This window comes from Anomaloglossus baeobatrachus, chromosome 5, assembly GCF_048569485.1.
Source record: "Anomaloglossus baeobatrachus isolate aAnoBae1 chromosome 5, aAnoBae1.hap1, whole genome shotgun sequence".
Lineage (NCBI taxonomy): Eukaryota > Metazoa > Chordata > Amphibia > Anura > Aromobatidae > Anomaloglossus > Anomaloglossus baeobatrachus.
Window position 1 is genome coordinate 495,889,148 of NC_134357.1, and position 15,234 is coordinate 495,904,381.

The 15,234-nt window shown below is 47.4% G+C and overlaps 1 protein-coding gene across 1 annotated transcript in view; it reads left to right on the top strand.

The window, feature by feature from the left end:
- Positions 1-369: 369 nt before the first annotated feature.
- The window catches only part of USP43 (ubiquitin specific peptidase 43), a 53,569-nt gene continuing 38,704 nt past the window's right edge, over positions 370-15,234 (top strand). Inside the window, exon 1 of the mRNA XM_075350765.1 lies at positions 370-1,248. Coding sequence (XP_075206880.1) covers positions 643-1,248 — 606 coding nt within the window. The 5' untranslated portion in view covers positions 370-642. The remainder of the gene's footprint in view (positions 1,249-15,234) is intronic.

The following is a 15,234-nucleotide window of genomic DNA, read 5'->3' on the forward strand; positions in this document are numbered from 1 at the left end:
CCCCTCTCTCTCTCAGCCCTCACCCCTCTCTCTCTCTCAGCCCTCACTGCTGTCCCCCAGCCCTCACCCCATTCCCGCAATCCTCACCCCTCTCCCCCAGCCATCACCCGTCTCCCTCTATCCCTCATCCCTCTCCCCCAGCCATCACCTGTCTCACTCTATCCTTGACCCTCTCCCTCACCCCTCTCCCCCAGCATTTACCCCTCTCTCCAGCCCTCAACCCTCTCCCTCACCTCACTCTCCCAGCCCTCTTCCCTCTCTGTAGCAGCAGTCAGCCTGTCATACCCAGTAGTCTCCAGCAGAGGCTGCCCCCAGCCTTACACAGACCTGTCTGCCTGCCTCCCATTGCCTGTCTTGTGAAAGTAGCTAATAATATTCCTAGACTGGAGGTGGAGCAGAGCCCAAGCAGCAGATACACAGCCTGGGGAGAGCCTACTCCACTCCCAGGGACAGGATGGATCACACACCTTCCCCAGGCAGCCAGGTAGGATGTGCCCAGCATGGAGGGGACAGGTCTACCCTTCTAGCTGCTATGGGCAGCTTACACTGTAAGGTAGGCTTGTAATCACAGCCTCCTCCAGTCCTGCTGCCTTCTTCCTGGTCAACTTGTGCAGGTAGAGAAGACTCCCAGGTGAAGAAGACATGGAGGAGCAGCACAAGGCCACCAAAGACAAGAGCCAGGGCTCCAAGAAGCTCTTCAGGAGCAAGTCCCTCAGGTCTGTCGGAAATTTCATGCAGAGGATCCTGAAAACTTTGAGCAATTTGTCCCACCTGGTGGATGGAGAGAGGAACAACTTGTACACAGAGGATGATGATGGGGGCTTCACGCAGAAAACCCACCCTGGAGAAGGCAAAGGCACCGGGCAGGAGGATTATAGGGTTGTCCAAGGAGGGGACAGCAACAACAACTTGGGGAAAGCTCATATGTTGGCCAAGGGTCAGGAGAGGTCTTCCTTCAGCTCGGACGAGAAGGTTCCTGGGGTCCAGGGGCTGAAGAACCATGGTAACACCTGTTTTATGAATGCTGTGGTCCAGTGCTTGAGTAACACAGACCTCCTGGCGGAGTACCTTGGAATGGAGCAGTTCAGAATGGAGCTGAATAGGACTAAGGGGCACGAGGGTCCTCAGAAGGGGTCTGCAGAAGAGACCTCGCCGGCTAGAAGAGGTGAGGTCACGGAGAGGTTGGCCTCATTGGTCAGGGGTCTATGGACTTTGGAGTATACCCCTCAACTTTCCGCAGACTTTAAGGTGAGTGCGATGTGCAAGGGTTAACCCAGTCTTGGAGCCAGGTTTTTTCTCACAGGGGTCAAGGTTCAGTTTGCCACCCCTAGTTTATCTATTTGCTTTTGGGCAATCTCCTTGTACAAGCCCCGGTTGCCCTCCACCAGGTACGCCGCCCATAACTGCTTTACCCCAATCCTTCCATCCCCGTAACGTCTTCATTTCATCCATAGTCCTATATCTTCTTGGGTTGGCAGTGGCGACTCACCGGTTAATCATCTACACCGCCATGATGTCATCGTTGACTGATTATAACAATATCGTTCACCAGACAGAGGCTCTTTTGTTCTGCGGAGTAATTAACGCTTTACAAACATTCATTACGCAAAAACAAACAGTTTCATCCAGTTTTGGTCTTGATTGCTCGTTAGGGGAAACTTACTGAACCGATCACCTCTGCACTCGACCCCGTCAGCAATATTCTGCTACCAGCAAAATTCCCAATAGGGTCCGCACCTACTATGCACCATTTATAATAAATGACCGGTGGGGGTGGGGGACGTTGGCAATTGGCGTAATCCAATTTCGTCTATTGTCAATGAGGCATATCTCCTGAAGTGCCCCCCCACCCTCTTACACTAAGTAACGAGCGCCAAGGTGACTGATCTCAGGTGTCGGCGTTAAGTCGAAGCAAGGGAATTATCCAATTGGTAAAATGCTTGGTACAATTAAATTAAAAGCTTCTGCGTCCCCAGAGAGGATCCTTGTATCAGCCGCCTCCTGCGACGTATACATGTACTTCTGCGGGTGAGCATAAAAATGACTCTCATCAATGAGAACACCTATGGCCAGTTTTTCTTAATACACAGTGCAAAATCTCAATACATACATGATAAAATTCTGTCTGCCTGCTGCCACCACCAGGGGGAGCTGTTTGTAAACTGTTGTGTTTAGTGACTGCCTGGCAGGCAGTGAGCTCCCCTAGTGGTTGCAGCAGAATTTTAGTATTTAAAGGGAATAAAGTGACATATCTTATGATAAAAAAAAATTGTTCACCTTTTCGGTCCCTTGCCAATCCAGTGCTAATTCTCTAGTGGTCTCTGCCGTTTTTTGTTTACACGTGACCTCTGCAGCCAATAAGTTGCGCCATGATAAAATATAATATACTCTAAGCAGTTTTGCCAAAAATACCATGAGGGATCACCCTCAAGTCAAGGACATGAGCTATAACCACGGGTCCCATTGATTTGTCCAGATTTCCGAGATGACAGTTGGTGCTCATAAGGTTCTATGGAGACCTGTATTTTCAGGAGAACTGTTTTTGCCTCTAAATCCTCCTTCCTCCATAGACTTTTCAAAGCACCAACTGTTATCCCCTTTCTCAGTAAAGGGAAAGTCTCTGAATACAGATTTTAGAGATTTTACCCATAAACTTTGAATCCACCGTAAGCTCAATGCCAGGTGTCTGCCAGAATGGAGTAAAGCCATAGGTATAGAGCTCTAGAATGAGAATCCCCATTTCTCCATATGCCAGTCAGGGCAGATAAGCTTTTATGTATTTATTATGTTTGTTTTCCGTGTTTATGACTAGTTATTAAGTTACTTCACCAGCACAGGGTCATTAAAACAGAGCGGGAAATGCTTCCATAGCAAACCTTAAAGGCGTTGTCCACCTTTTTTTCCCTAAATGCATGTATTTTTGGCTAAAAATAATTTCTTTGATAATATTGCACCATAAAGCCTCTTTGTGATACTGTCTTTGCAGAATGAGTAAACTAAGAATCCATCAGTGAGCTCATTATTTGGAATGTTTCTAACACTTATCTGTCTTTTTCTGAGCTCCTCTGATTTAGGATCACATTTGAATTGATTGTAATGGAAACACAGAGCCTCTAAGAGCAAAATAGTGTCATTATTTTTATGAAACCCCATTGCAAAAATGAGTTTTAGCAGCAAATATATGCATTTAAGTAAAAAAAAAAATTGTACCCCGGGGTGGACAACACCTTTAAGTGTTACCAGCCTCTGTAGATGGAATGGGGCACGTGAGTGAGCTGGGCGGGATGCCAGGCATATATAGGATATCACTTAGATATCGCATTCATGTAGCTGGAGAGGTTCCAGGTCTGCACATTCCTCTGGCAGCTGCTGAACGTGAAGGGGCTGTTCTGCAGGTAGAACCTAAGTGTAATGTACAGTCATGGCCAAAAGTTTTGAGAATGCTACAAATATTAATTTTTACAAAGTCTACTGCTTAAGTTTTTCTAATGGCAATTTGCATATACTCCAGAATGTCATAAAGAGTGATCAGCTTAACAGCAATTACTTGCAAAGTCAATATTGGCTAAGAAAATGAACTTTAACCCCCAAAACACATTTCAACATCATTGCATTCCTGCCTTAAAAGGAGCAGCTAACATTGTTTTAGTGATTGTTCCATTAACACAGGTGTGGGTGTTGATGAGGACAGGGCTGGCGATCAATCAGGCATGATTAAGTAAGAATGACACCACTGGACACTTTAAAAGGAGGCTGGTGCTTGGTATCATTGTTTCTCTTCAGTTAACGATGGTTATCTCTAAAGAAACACGTGCAGCCATCATTGCTCTGCACAAAAATGGCCTAACAGGGAAGAGTATCGCAGCTACAAAGATTGCACCTCATTCAACAATCTATCGCATCATCAAGAACTTGAAGGAGAGAGCTTCCATTGTTGCCAAAATGGCTCCAGGGCGCCCAAGAAGGACCAGCAAACGCCAGGACCGTATCTTAAAACTGTTTCAGCTGCAGGATCGGACTACCAGCAGTGCCGAGCTAGCTCAGCAATGGCAGCAGGCTGGTGTGAGTGCTTCTGCACGCACTGTGAGGCGGAGACTGCTTGAGCAAGGCCTGGTTTCAAGGAGGGCAGCAAAGAAGCCACTTCTCTCCAGAAAAAACATCAGGGACCGACTGATATTCTGCAAAAGGTACAGGGAGTGGACTGCTGAGGACCGGGGGAAAGTCATTTTCTCAGATGAATCCCCTTTTCGATTGTTTGGGACATCTGGAAAACAGCTTATTAGGAGAAGAGGTGAGCGCTACCACCAGTCTGGTCTCACGCCAACTGTTAAGCATCCTGAAACGATTCATGTGTGGGGTTGCTTCTCAGCCAAGGGAATCGCACCACTCACAGTCTTGCCTAAAAACACAGCCATGAATAAAGAATGGTACCAGAATGTCCTCCAAGAGCAACTTCTCCCAACTGTCCAAGAGCAGTTTGGCGCCCAACAATGCCTTTTCCCAGCATGATGGAGCACCTTGCCATAAAGCAAAGGTGATCACTAAATGACTCATGGAACAAAACATTGAGATTTTGGGTCCATGGCCTGGAAACTCCCCAGATCTTAATCCCATTGAGAACTTGTGGGCAATCATCAAGAGACGGGTGGACAAACAAAAACCAACAAATTCTGGCAAAATGCAAGCATTGCTTATGCAAGAATTGACAGCTATCAGTCAGGATTTGGTCCAGAAGTTGATTGACAGCATGCCAGGGAGAATTGCAGAGGTCCTGAAGAAGAAGGGTCAACACTGCAAATATTGACTTGCTGCATTAACTCATTCTAACTGTCAATATAACCTTTTGGTACTCATAATATGATTGCAAATATATTTCTGTATGTGATGTAAACATCAGACAAACACAATTAAAAACCAGAGGGCAACAGATCATGTGAAAAAATAATTTTGGTGTCATTCTCAAAACTTTTGGCCATGACTGTACTATACTGCCCTGCAAGTGAGACGTTGTGTAGTACCTCTTCTCCTCTCCTGTATACTTAGTTATCATCTCAACCTGCGAGAGCACTTCTAAGGGTCGTATTAAAAATGGCATCTCCTTTTAAGGGGTGTTGCTTAATTATAAAGGTGTGTGGCTTACAGATAAAAGGGGTGTGGCTTTAATATATTCAGACCCCAAACCAGCCCCCTAAATATATTTTGCCTCCTAGATATATTCAGCCCCCAGACCAGCCCCCTAAATTTACTCAGACCCCAGGCCAGACTCCTAAATACATTGAGCCCCCAGACCAGCCCCCTAGAACTATTCAGAACCCAGCCCACCCCTCTAAATATATTCAGACCCCATACCAGCCCCCTAAATATATTCATACCCCAGACCAGCCATCTAAATATTTTCAGTCCCCAGACCAGCCCCCTAAATATATTCAGTCCCCAGACAGCCCCCTAAATATATTCAGACATTAGACCAGCCTTCTAAATATATTCAGACCCCAGACCAGATCCCAAGATAAATTCAGACACCAGCCAGCCCCAAAAAAAAATTCAGACCCTAGACCAGCCCCCTAAATATATTCAGACCCCAGACCAGACCCCAAGATATTCAGACCCGAGACCAAACACCTATACAAACATCAAACCTCAGACCAATCCCCTAAATATATTCAGACCCCAGACCAGACCCCAAGATATTCAGACCCGAGACCAAACACCTATATAAACATCAAACCTCAGACCAATCCCCTAAATATATTCAGACCAGACCCAAACATATATTCAGACCCCATATCAGCCCCCTAAATATATTAATACCCCAGACGAGCCCTATAAATATATATTCAGTCCCTAGACTAGCCCCCTAGATCTATTCAGAACCCAGACCAGCCCCCTAAATATATTCAGACCCCATACCAGCCCTCTAAATATATTCAGACCCTATACCAGCTCCCTAAATATATTCATACCCCAGACCAGCCCTCTAAATATTTTCAGTCCCCAGACCAGCCCCCTAAATATATTCAAACATTAAACCGGCCTTCTAAATAAATTCAGACCCCAGACCAGCCCCCTAAATATATTCAGACCCCAGACCAGACCCCAAGATATATTCAGACCCAAGACCAAACCCCTGTATAACCATCAAACCCCAGACAAATCCCCTAAATATATTCAGACCCCAGACCAGCCCCCTAAATATATTCAGACCCCCAGACCAGCCCCCTAAATATATTCAGACCCCAGACCAGCCCCCTAAATATATTCAGACCCCAGATCAGCCCCGTAAAATATATTCAGACCCTAGACCGGCTACCTAAATATAGTCACACCGCAGGCCAGATCCTTATTTTATCATACCCCAAACCAGACTCCTAAATACTTTATATTTAGATCCCAGACCATCCCCCTATAATAATATCATAGTCTCGATCAGACTCCTATGTTGATATCAGAACCCCATTCAATTCCCATATATAAATATCAGACTCCAGACCAGCCCCCTAAATATAAAGAGAGACCAGACCAGACCCCTTAAGTTAATTCAGAACGCTACATTAATTTAATGCCCCAGATAAGACCCTCTATATAAATATCAGACCCCTATATTGATATCAAATCTTTGATGGTATCCCTATGTATATTCAGACCCCAGACCATATCCCCTAAATTAATTTAGATCCCAGATCTGTCCCCCTAATATATTCAGACCTCCTGTATTAATGTCAGACTTCAGACTAGGCCCCTATATTAGTGTCATATCCCTGACCAGACCCCTTTATTAACATCAGACTCCAAATGGGACCCTTAGGTATATGCACATATAAGACGCCGTGTATACCGATAAGTGGTGCCGTGTGTGGTGCTCCCCATCTGTGTGACTGGGTTGCCACCTTAGGTTTGGGCACCCATCTTGGGCCACCCTCAGTCCTTGTCACCTCTCTGAACAGATATCTGGTCTGGTCTCATACCCGGCCCTCACAAACCGGCCGCAGGTGAGCGCACAAACTGGTTTGTCCACATTGTAAAGATGTCAGACGTGTGCAATCCCAGTATGGCTCCTCGGTCTGTCTCTTATAGTAACGTCAACCTTTGAGCAGACTAATGGGGTAAATCGACGTTTTGGGCAATTTCCTATAGGAAGGCGGCCGGGCTGGAGACATAGTGGCGATGGAGGGGTCACGGCCATTGTACAGAAGAGGAGGCGGAGGAGTGCCATTTTGGACGCGCAGCATCCGATCCTAATAAAATGAGTTCTAGCACATTTTTATACGAGAAGTACCGTATATGATTCTTTACATAAATCAGACTTCCCTATAACCAGGACGTAACTACCAGGGAGGCATTGGGGCCTGTTCAGATCTGACATGTGGAAACCATGGATAATGGAAAGCTGGTCACTGGGAAACCAAGGAAAGGATATTACCCCTGCACTGTGACATCACTGTGTGTATTACCCCTGTACTGTGACATCACTGTGTGTATTATCCCTGTACTGTGACATCACTGTGTGTATTAGTCCTGTACTGTGACATCACTGTGTGTATTATCCCTGTACTGTGACATCACTGTGTGTATTACCCCTGTACTGTGACATCACTGTGTGTATTACCCCTGTACTGTGACATCAGTGTGTGTATTATCCCTGTACTGTAACATCACTGTGTGTATTATCCCTGTACTGTGACATCACTGTGTGTATTATCCCTGTACTGTGACATCACTGTGTGTATTACCCCTGTACTGTGACATCAGTGTGTGTATTATCCCTGTACTGTGACATCACTGTGTGTATTATCCCTGTACTGTGACATCACTGTGTGTATTACCCCTGTACTGTGACATCACTGTGTGTATTATCCCTGTACTGTGACATCACTGTGTGTATTATCCCTGTACTGTGACATCACTGTGTGTATTATCCCTGTACTGTGACATCACTGTGTGTATTCCCCCTGTACTGTGACATCACTGTGTGTATTATCCCTGTACTGTGACATCACTGTGTGTATTATCCCTGTACTGTGACATCACTGTGTGTATTATCCCTGTACTGTGACATCACTGTGTGTATTACCCCTGTACTGTGACATCACTGTGCGTATTACCCCTGTAGTGTGACATCACTGTGTGTATTACCCCTGTACTGTGACATCACTGTGTGTATTATCCCTGTTTTGTGACATCACTGAGTGTATTATCCCTGTACTGTGACATCCCTGTGTGTATTATCCCTGTACTGTGACATCATTGTGTGTATTACCCCTGTACTGTGACATCAGTGTGTGTATTATCCCTGTACTGTGACATCAGTGTGTGAATTATCCCTGTACTGTGACATCACTGTGTGTATTATCCCTGTACTGTGACATCACTGTGTGCATTATCCCTGTACTGTGACATCACTGTGTGTATTATCCCTGTACTGTGACATAACTGTGTGCATTATCCCTGGGCAGTGACATCACTGTGTGTATTATCCCCTGTACTGTGACTTCATTGTGTGTATTATTTCTATACTGTGACACCACTGTGTATATTATCCCTGTACTGTGACATCACTGTGTGTATTATCCCTGTACTGTGACATCACTGTGTGCATTATCCCTGTACTGTGACATCACTGTGTGCATTATCCTGTACTGTGACATCACTGTGTGCATTATCCCTGTGCTGTGACATCACTGTGTGCATTATCCCTGTGCTGTGACATCACTGTGTGCATTATCCCTGTGCTGTGACATCACTGTGTGCATTATCCCTGTGCTGTGACATCACTGTGTGCATTATCCCTGTACTGTGACATCACTGTGTGCATTATCCCTGTGCTGTGACATCACTGTGTGTATTACCCCTGTACTGTGACATCACTGTGTGCATTATCCATGTACTGTGAAAGTTTCAAATGGAAGATAAATAGCCATCCGTTAACGGATATGTTCTCCATAGACATCAATGTTAAAAAAAATGGATGTTGCAAAACTCTATTTTTTCAAAACGGACAAATAAGTTGTGCTTGCAGAAAGTTGCTGCCATCTGATCTGTGCTGGCTCCGTTGTAATGGCTGATTACTGGACATGTGAGCTCGGCCTCGGGGCACCGGGTTCCTCCGTTCCGGCTGCACCTGACACACCGGTTTGGAATGTGTGGGACTTGGTAATGAAGGATGAGTGTGGTGCCAGGGCACTCGGCTCTTGCGTCATGGGAATGGAGAGCTCTGGCCCCCTGCTCACCCCTGAGGCGATGAAGGGACACAATGCTGCTTGTTCTCGTGTACCTGTTTACACTGCACTTGCTGCACCTGATAATGGGGGAATGTGTTATAGCGATAATGAGAACATGGCAATAGGTTGTGAAATAGTCCAGAAATGGCCACAGAGCAGCTGTTGTTTCCCTACCCTGCTCCTCTTGGCAGCTCATTATCTAGTAGAGATAACATGAGTGAAATCCCCTCTTCCCATTACTGTGACATCACTATGTGTATTACCCCTGTACTGTGACATTACTGTGTGTATTACCCCTGTACTGTGACATCACCGTATTATCGCTGCACTGTGACATCACTGTGTGTATTACCCCTGTACTGTGACATCACTGTGTGTATTATCCCTGTACTGTGACATCACTGTGTGTATTACCCCTGTACTGTGACATCACCATGTGTATTATCCCTGTACTGTGACATCACCATGTGTATTATCCCTGTACTGTGACATCACCGTGTGTATTATCCCTGTACTGTGACATCACCGTATTATCGCTGCACTGTGACATCACTGTGTATTATCCCTGTACTGTGACATCACCGTGTGTATTATCCCTGTACTGTGACATCACCGTATTATCGCTGCACTGTGACATCACTGTGTATTATCCCTGTACTGTGACATCACTGTGTATTATCCCTGTACTGTGACATCACCGTGTGTATTATCCCTGTACTGTGACATCACCGTATTATCGCTGCACTGTGACATCACTGTATGTATTACCCCTGTACTGTGACATCACCGTATTATCGCTGCACTGTGACATCACTGTATGTATTACCCCTGTACTGTGACATCACCATGTGTATTATCCCTGTACTGTGACATCACTGTGTGTATTATCCCTGCACTGTGACATCACTGTGTGTATTACCCCTGTACTGTGACATCACTGTGTGTATTACCCCTGTACTGTGACATCACCATGTGTATTATCCCTGTACTGTGACATCACTGTGTGTATTACCCCTGTACTGTGACATCACCATGTGTATTATCCCTGTACTGTGACATCACCGTGTGTATTATCCCTGTACTGTGACATCACCGTGTGTATTATCCATGTACTGTGACATCACTGTGTGTATTACCCCTGTACTGTGACATCACCATGTGTATTATCCCTGTACTGTGACATCACCGTGTGTATTATCCCTGTACTGTGACATCACCGTGTGTATTATCCCTGTACTGTAACATCACTGTGCATTACCCCTGTACTGTGACATCACTGTGTGTATTACCCCTGTACTGTGACATCACTGTGTGTATTATCCCTGTACTGTGACATCACTGTGTGTATTACCCCTGTACTGTGACATCACCGTGTGTATTATCCCTGTACTTTGACATCACCGTGTGTATTATCCCTGTACTGTGACATCACCGTGTGTATTATCCCTGTACTTTGACATCACCGTGTGTATTATCCCTGTACTGTGACCTCACTGTGTATTATCCTTGTACTGCGACATCACTGTGTGTGTGATCCCTGTACTGTGACATCCCTGTGTGTATTATCCCTGTACTGTGACATCACTGTGTATTACCCCTGTACTGTGACATCACCGTGTGTATTATCCCTGTACTGTGACATCACCGTGTGTATTATCCCTGTACTGTGACATCACTGTGTGTATTATCCCTGTACTGTGATATCACTGTGTGTATTACCCCTGTGCTGTGACATCACTGTGTGTGTGATCCCTGTACTGTGACATCCCTGTGTGTATTATCCCTGTACTGTGACATCACTGTGTATTACCCCTGTACTGTGACATCACCGTGTGTATTATCCCTGTACTGTGACATCACTGTGTGTATTATCCCTGTACTGTGATATCACTGTGTGTATTACCCCTGTGCTGTGACATCACTGTGTGTATTATCCCTGTACTGTGACATCACTGTGTGTGATCCCTGTACTGTGACATCCCTGTGTGTATTATCCCTGTACTGTGACATCACTGTGTGTATTACCCCTGTGCTGTGACATCACTGTGTGTGTGATCCCTGTACTGTGACATCCCTGTGTGTATTATCCCTGTACTGTGACATCACTGTGTATTACCCCTGTGCTGTGACATCACTGTGTTTATTGTCCCTGTGCTGTGATATCACTGTGTGTATTATCCCTGCACTGTGACATCAATATAAGCCCAGGTTAAGGCAGCAGTGTAGAGGTTAATGAATTGTACTCTGTTCTTTGAGCGGGAAGAGCTGATAAACTGGTTCCAGCACACAAAGGCTCAGTGTGAATGAACAGGACTGGTCTGTGGTATTTTCCTCCCCATGGCTCCATTATTTGATCCACCCTCCTCCTCCTCTACCACAAAAGCCATGATCTCTGTACTTCTGTGGTGGATGAACTGGTCTGACCAGGAGGGCAGCTATATCACACATAATAGGCTTAGATACACAGCTCAGCAGACTATCACACATGATAGGATTAGATACACAGCTCAGCAGACAGTATCACACATGATAGGATTAGATACACAGCTCAGCAGACAGTATCACACATGATAGGATTACATACACAGCTCAGCAGACAGTATCACACATGATAGGATTAGATACACAGTTCAGCAGACAGTATCACACATGATAGGATTAGATACACAGTTCAGCAGACAGTATCACACATGATAGGATTAGATACACAGTTCAGCAGACAGTATCACACATGATAAGATTAGATACACAGCTCAGCAGACAGTATCACACATGATAGGATTAGATACACAGCTCAGCAGACCGTATCACACATGATAGGCTTAGATACACAGCTCAACAGTCAGTATCACACATGATAGGCTTAGATACACAGCTCAACAGTCAGTATCACACATGATAGAATTAGATACACAGCTCAGCATACAGTATCACACATGATAGGATTAGATACACAGCTCAGCAGACAGTATCACACAGGATAGGATTAGATACACAGCTCAGAAGACAGTATCACACATGATAGGATTAGATACACGGCTCTGCAGACAGTATCACACAGGATAGGATTAGATACACAGCTCAGCAGACAGTATCACACATGATAGGATTAGATACACAGCTCAGCAGATAGTATCACACAGGATAGGATTAGATACACAGCTCAGCAGGCAGTATCACACAGGATAGGATTAGATACACAGCTCAGCAGACAGTATCACACAGGATAGGATTAGATACACAGCTCAGAAGACAGTATCACATGGCTTAGGTACAGTATCTTCCGTGCCACAGATGTGATTCTGATGTGTGGAGGTGAGCTGTGATCTGATGACGTGCTGCAGAGGATGAGTCAGTGGTCTCTGTCTATATTTACCTATCTTGGTGTCCTCCAGTGACCTGTCATTGTGGCACACTAACCCCTGGTGCAGGGATCTATAACCATGAATAGGAAGGAGGAGCAGGACTATATCATATACTGTATATACTGTGTGTGTGTGTGTGTGTATATGTGTGTATGTATATATATATATATATATCTATATATATAATTGCCTTATTCTGTCTGTCTGTCTGTCTATCTGTCTGTCTATCTGTCTGTCTGTCTGTCTGTCATGCTCCGAAATTGTGTCCTTACGGTGACACAAAGCTGATTGGCCGCTGGGCTCGCCATGGCCCCGCCCCCCCACACGGATTGGCCTCTCGCCCCGGCTCTCTGCAGGCCCCGCCCCCCTCACGCAATGCACGCTCGCTGTGGCCCAACTGACACGGGGCTCCGATTCCCAGGTGAGTACACACACATCAGATCACACTCACTCTCACACACACCTCACACATCACATCCACACATCACAACATGCTGGGATATCGCTTGCTTCTACACCGGCTCCGTCAGGATCCCGGCAGCGCCACACATAACCTTGCGATGCTGGGATCTTAACGGAGGCCGTGAAAGCTGGTAACCATTATACACATCGGGTAACTAAGGTCCCTTAGTTACCCGATGTGTATCATAGTTACCAGTGTACACCGGCTCACACTCACTCTCATACACACCTCACACACACATCACATCGCATCCACACATCAAGGTCCTGCAGCTGCGGAAAATACATAACATAACAGCACACACATAACAGCACACACACACACACAAATCAGATCACACTCACACATACCTCACACATCACATCGCATCCAAATACTCACAACATCCTGGGATATCGCTTGCTTCTCGGCGGCGATATTGTGCTGTGAGCTTCCAGGACCTGACGGAGGATCACATGGCCAGAAGCATGTGATATCCCCGGATGTTGTGAGTATCAGCGCGTATGTGCAATATCGTCAGTGTCTGTGTGTGTGAGTGTATGCGATCGGGTGTGTGTGAGTGGATGCGATCCGGTGTGTGTGTGAGTGGATGCGATCGGGTGTGTGTGAGTGGATGCGATCGGTGTGTGTGTGAGTGGATGCGATCGGGTGTGTGGGGTGAGTGGATGCGATCGGTTGTGTGGGTGAGTGGATGCGATCGGTTGTGTGGGTGAGTGGATGCGATCGGGTGTGGGTGAGTGTCGGCAGAGGAGCACGGCGTGCTGGAGAAGGCTGGGAGCAGAGAGGCTGATCTTGGGGAAGGCTGGGAGAGGGAGGGCTTGATGCTGAGGGAGGCTGGAAGGAGAGGAGGCTGAGCAAACGTGCTCCATCCGCCATACTGCGCACTCCCCATCGTGCTGCATCCCCCATGCTGCGCACGTCCCAAACGTGGTCCATCCGCCATGCTGCGCACTCCCAAACGTGGTCCATCCGCCATGCTGCGCACTGCTTCCCAAACGTGGTCCATCCCGCCATGCTGCGCACTCTCCCAAACGTGCTCCATCCGCCATACTGCGCACACTTCCCAAACGTGCTCCATCCGCCATACTGCGCACTTCCCCATCGTGCACCATCCGGCATGCTGCGCACTCCCAAGCGGATGGAGCATGATGGGTGGGGTGCGCAGCATGGCGGATGGAGCACGTTTGGGAAGTGCGCAACATGGCGGATGGAGCACGTTTGGGAGTGCGCAGCATGACGGATGGAGCACGTTTGGGAAGTGCGCAGCATGACGGATGGAGCACGTTTGGGAGTGCGCAGTATGGCAGATGGAGCACGTTTGGAGTGGAGTGCGTCAGTTATGGCGGATGGAGCACGTTTCGGAGTGCGCAGCATGGCGGATGGAGCACGTTTGGGAGTGCGCAGCATGGCGGATGGACCATGTTTGGGGAGGCGCGCAGCATGGCGGATGGAGCACGTTTGGGAGTGCGCAGCATGGCGGATGGAGCACGTTTGGGGAGTGCGCAGCATGGCGGATGGAGCACGTTTGGGAGTGCGCAGTATGGCGGATGGTGCACGATGGGGGAGTGCGCAGTATGGCGGCTGGAGCACGTTTGGGAGTGCGCAGCATGGCGGATGGAGCACGTTTGGGAGTGCGCAGGCATGGCGGATGGACCACGTTTGGGAGTGCGCAGCATGGCGGATGGAGCACGTTTGGGAGTGCGCAGCATGGCGGATGGAGCACGTTTGGGAGTGCGCAGCATGGCGGGTGGAGCACGTTTGGGAGTGCGGAGCATGTGCGGATGGAGCATGATAGGGGGTGCGCAGCATGGCGGATGGAGCACGTTTGGGAGTGCGCAGCATGGCGGATGGAGCACGTTTGGGAGTGTGCAGCATGGGCGGATAGAGCACGATGGGGAGTGCGCAGCATGGCGGATGGAGCACGTTTGGGAGTGCGCAGCATGGGGGATGCAGCACGATGGGGGAGTGCGCAGTATGGCGGATGGAGCACGTTTGGGAGGTGCGCAGCATGGCGGATGGACCACGTTTGGGAGTGCGCAGCATGGCGGATGGAGCAACGTTTTGGAGTGCGCAGCATGGGGGATGCAGCGCGATGGGGGTGTGCGCAGCATGGGGGATGGAGCACGATGTGGAGGTGCACACCTCCCCCCAACACACACACACACGCGCACTGCACAACACACACACA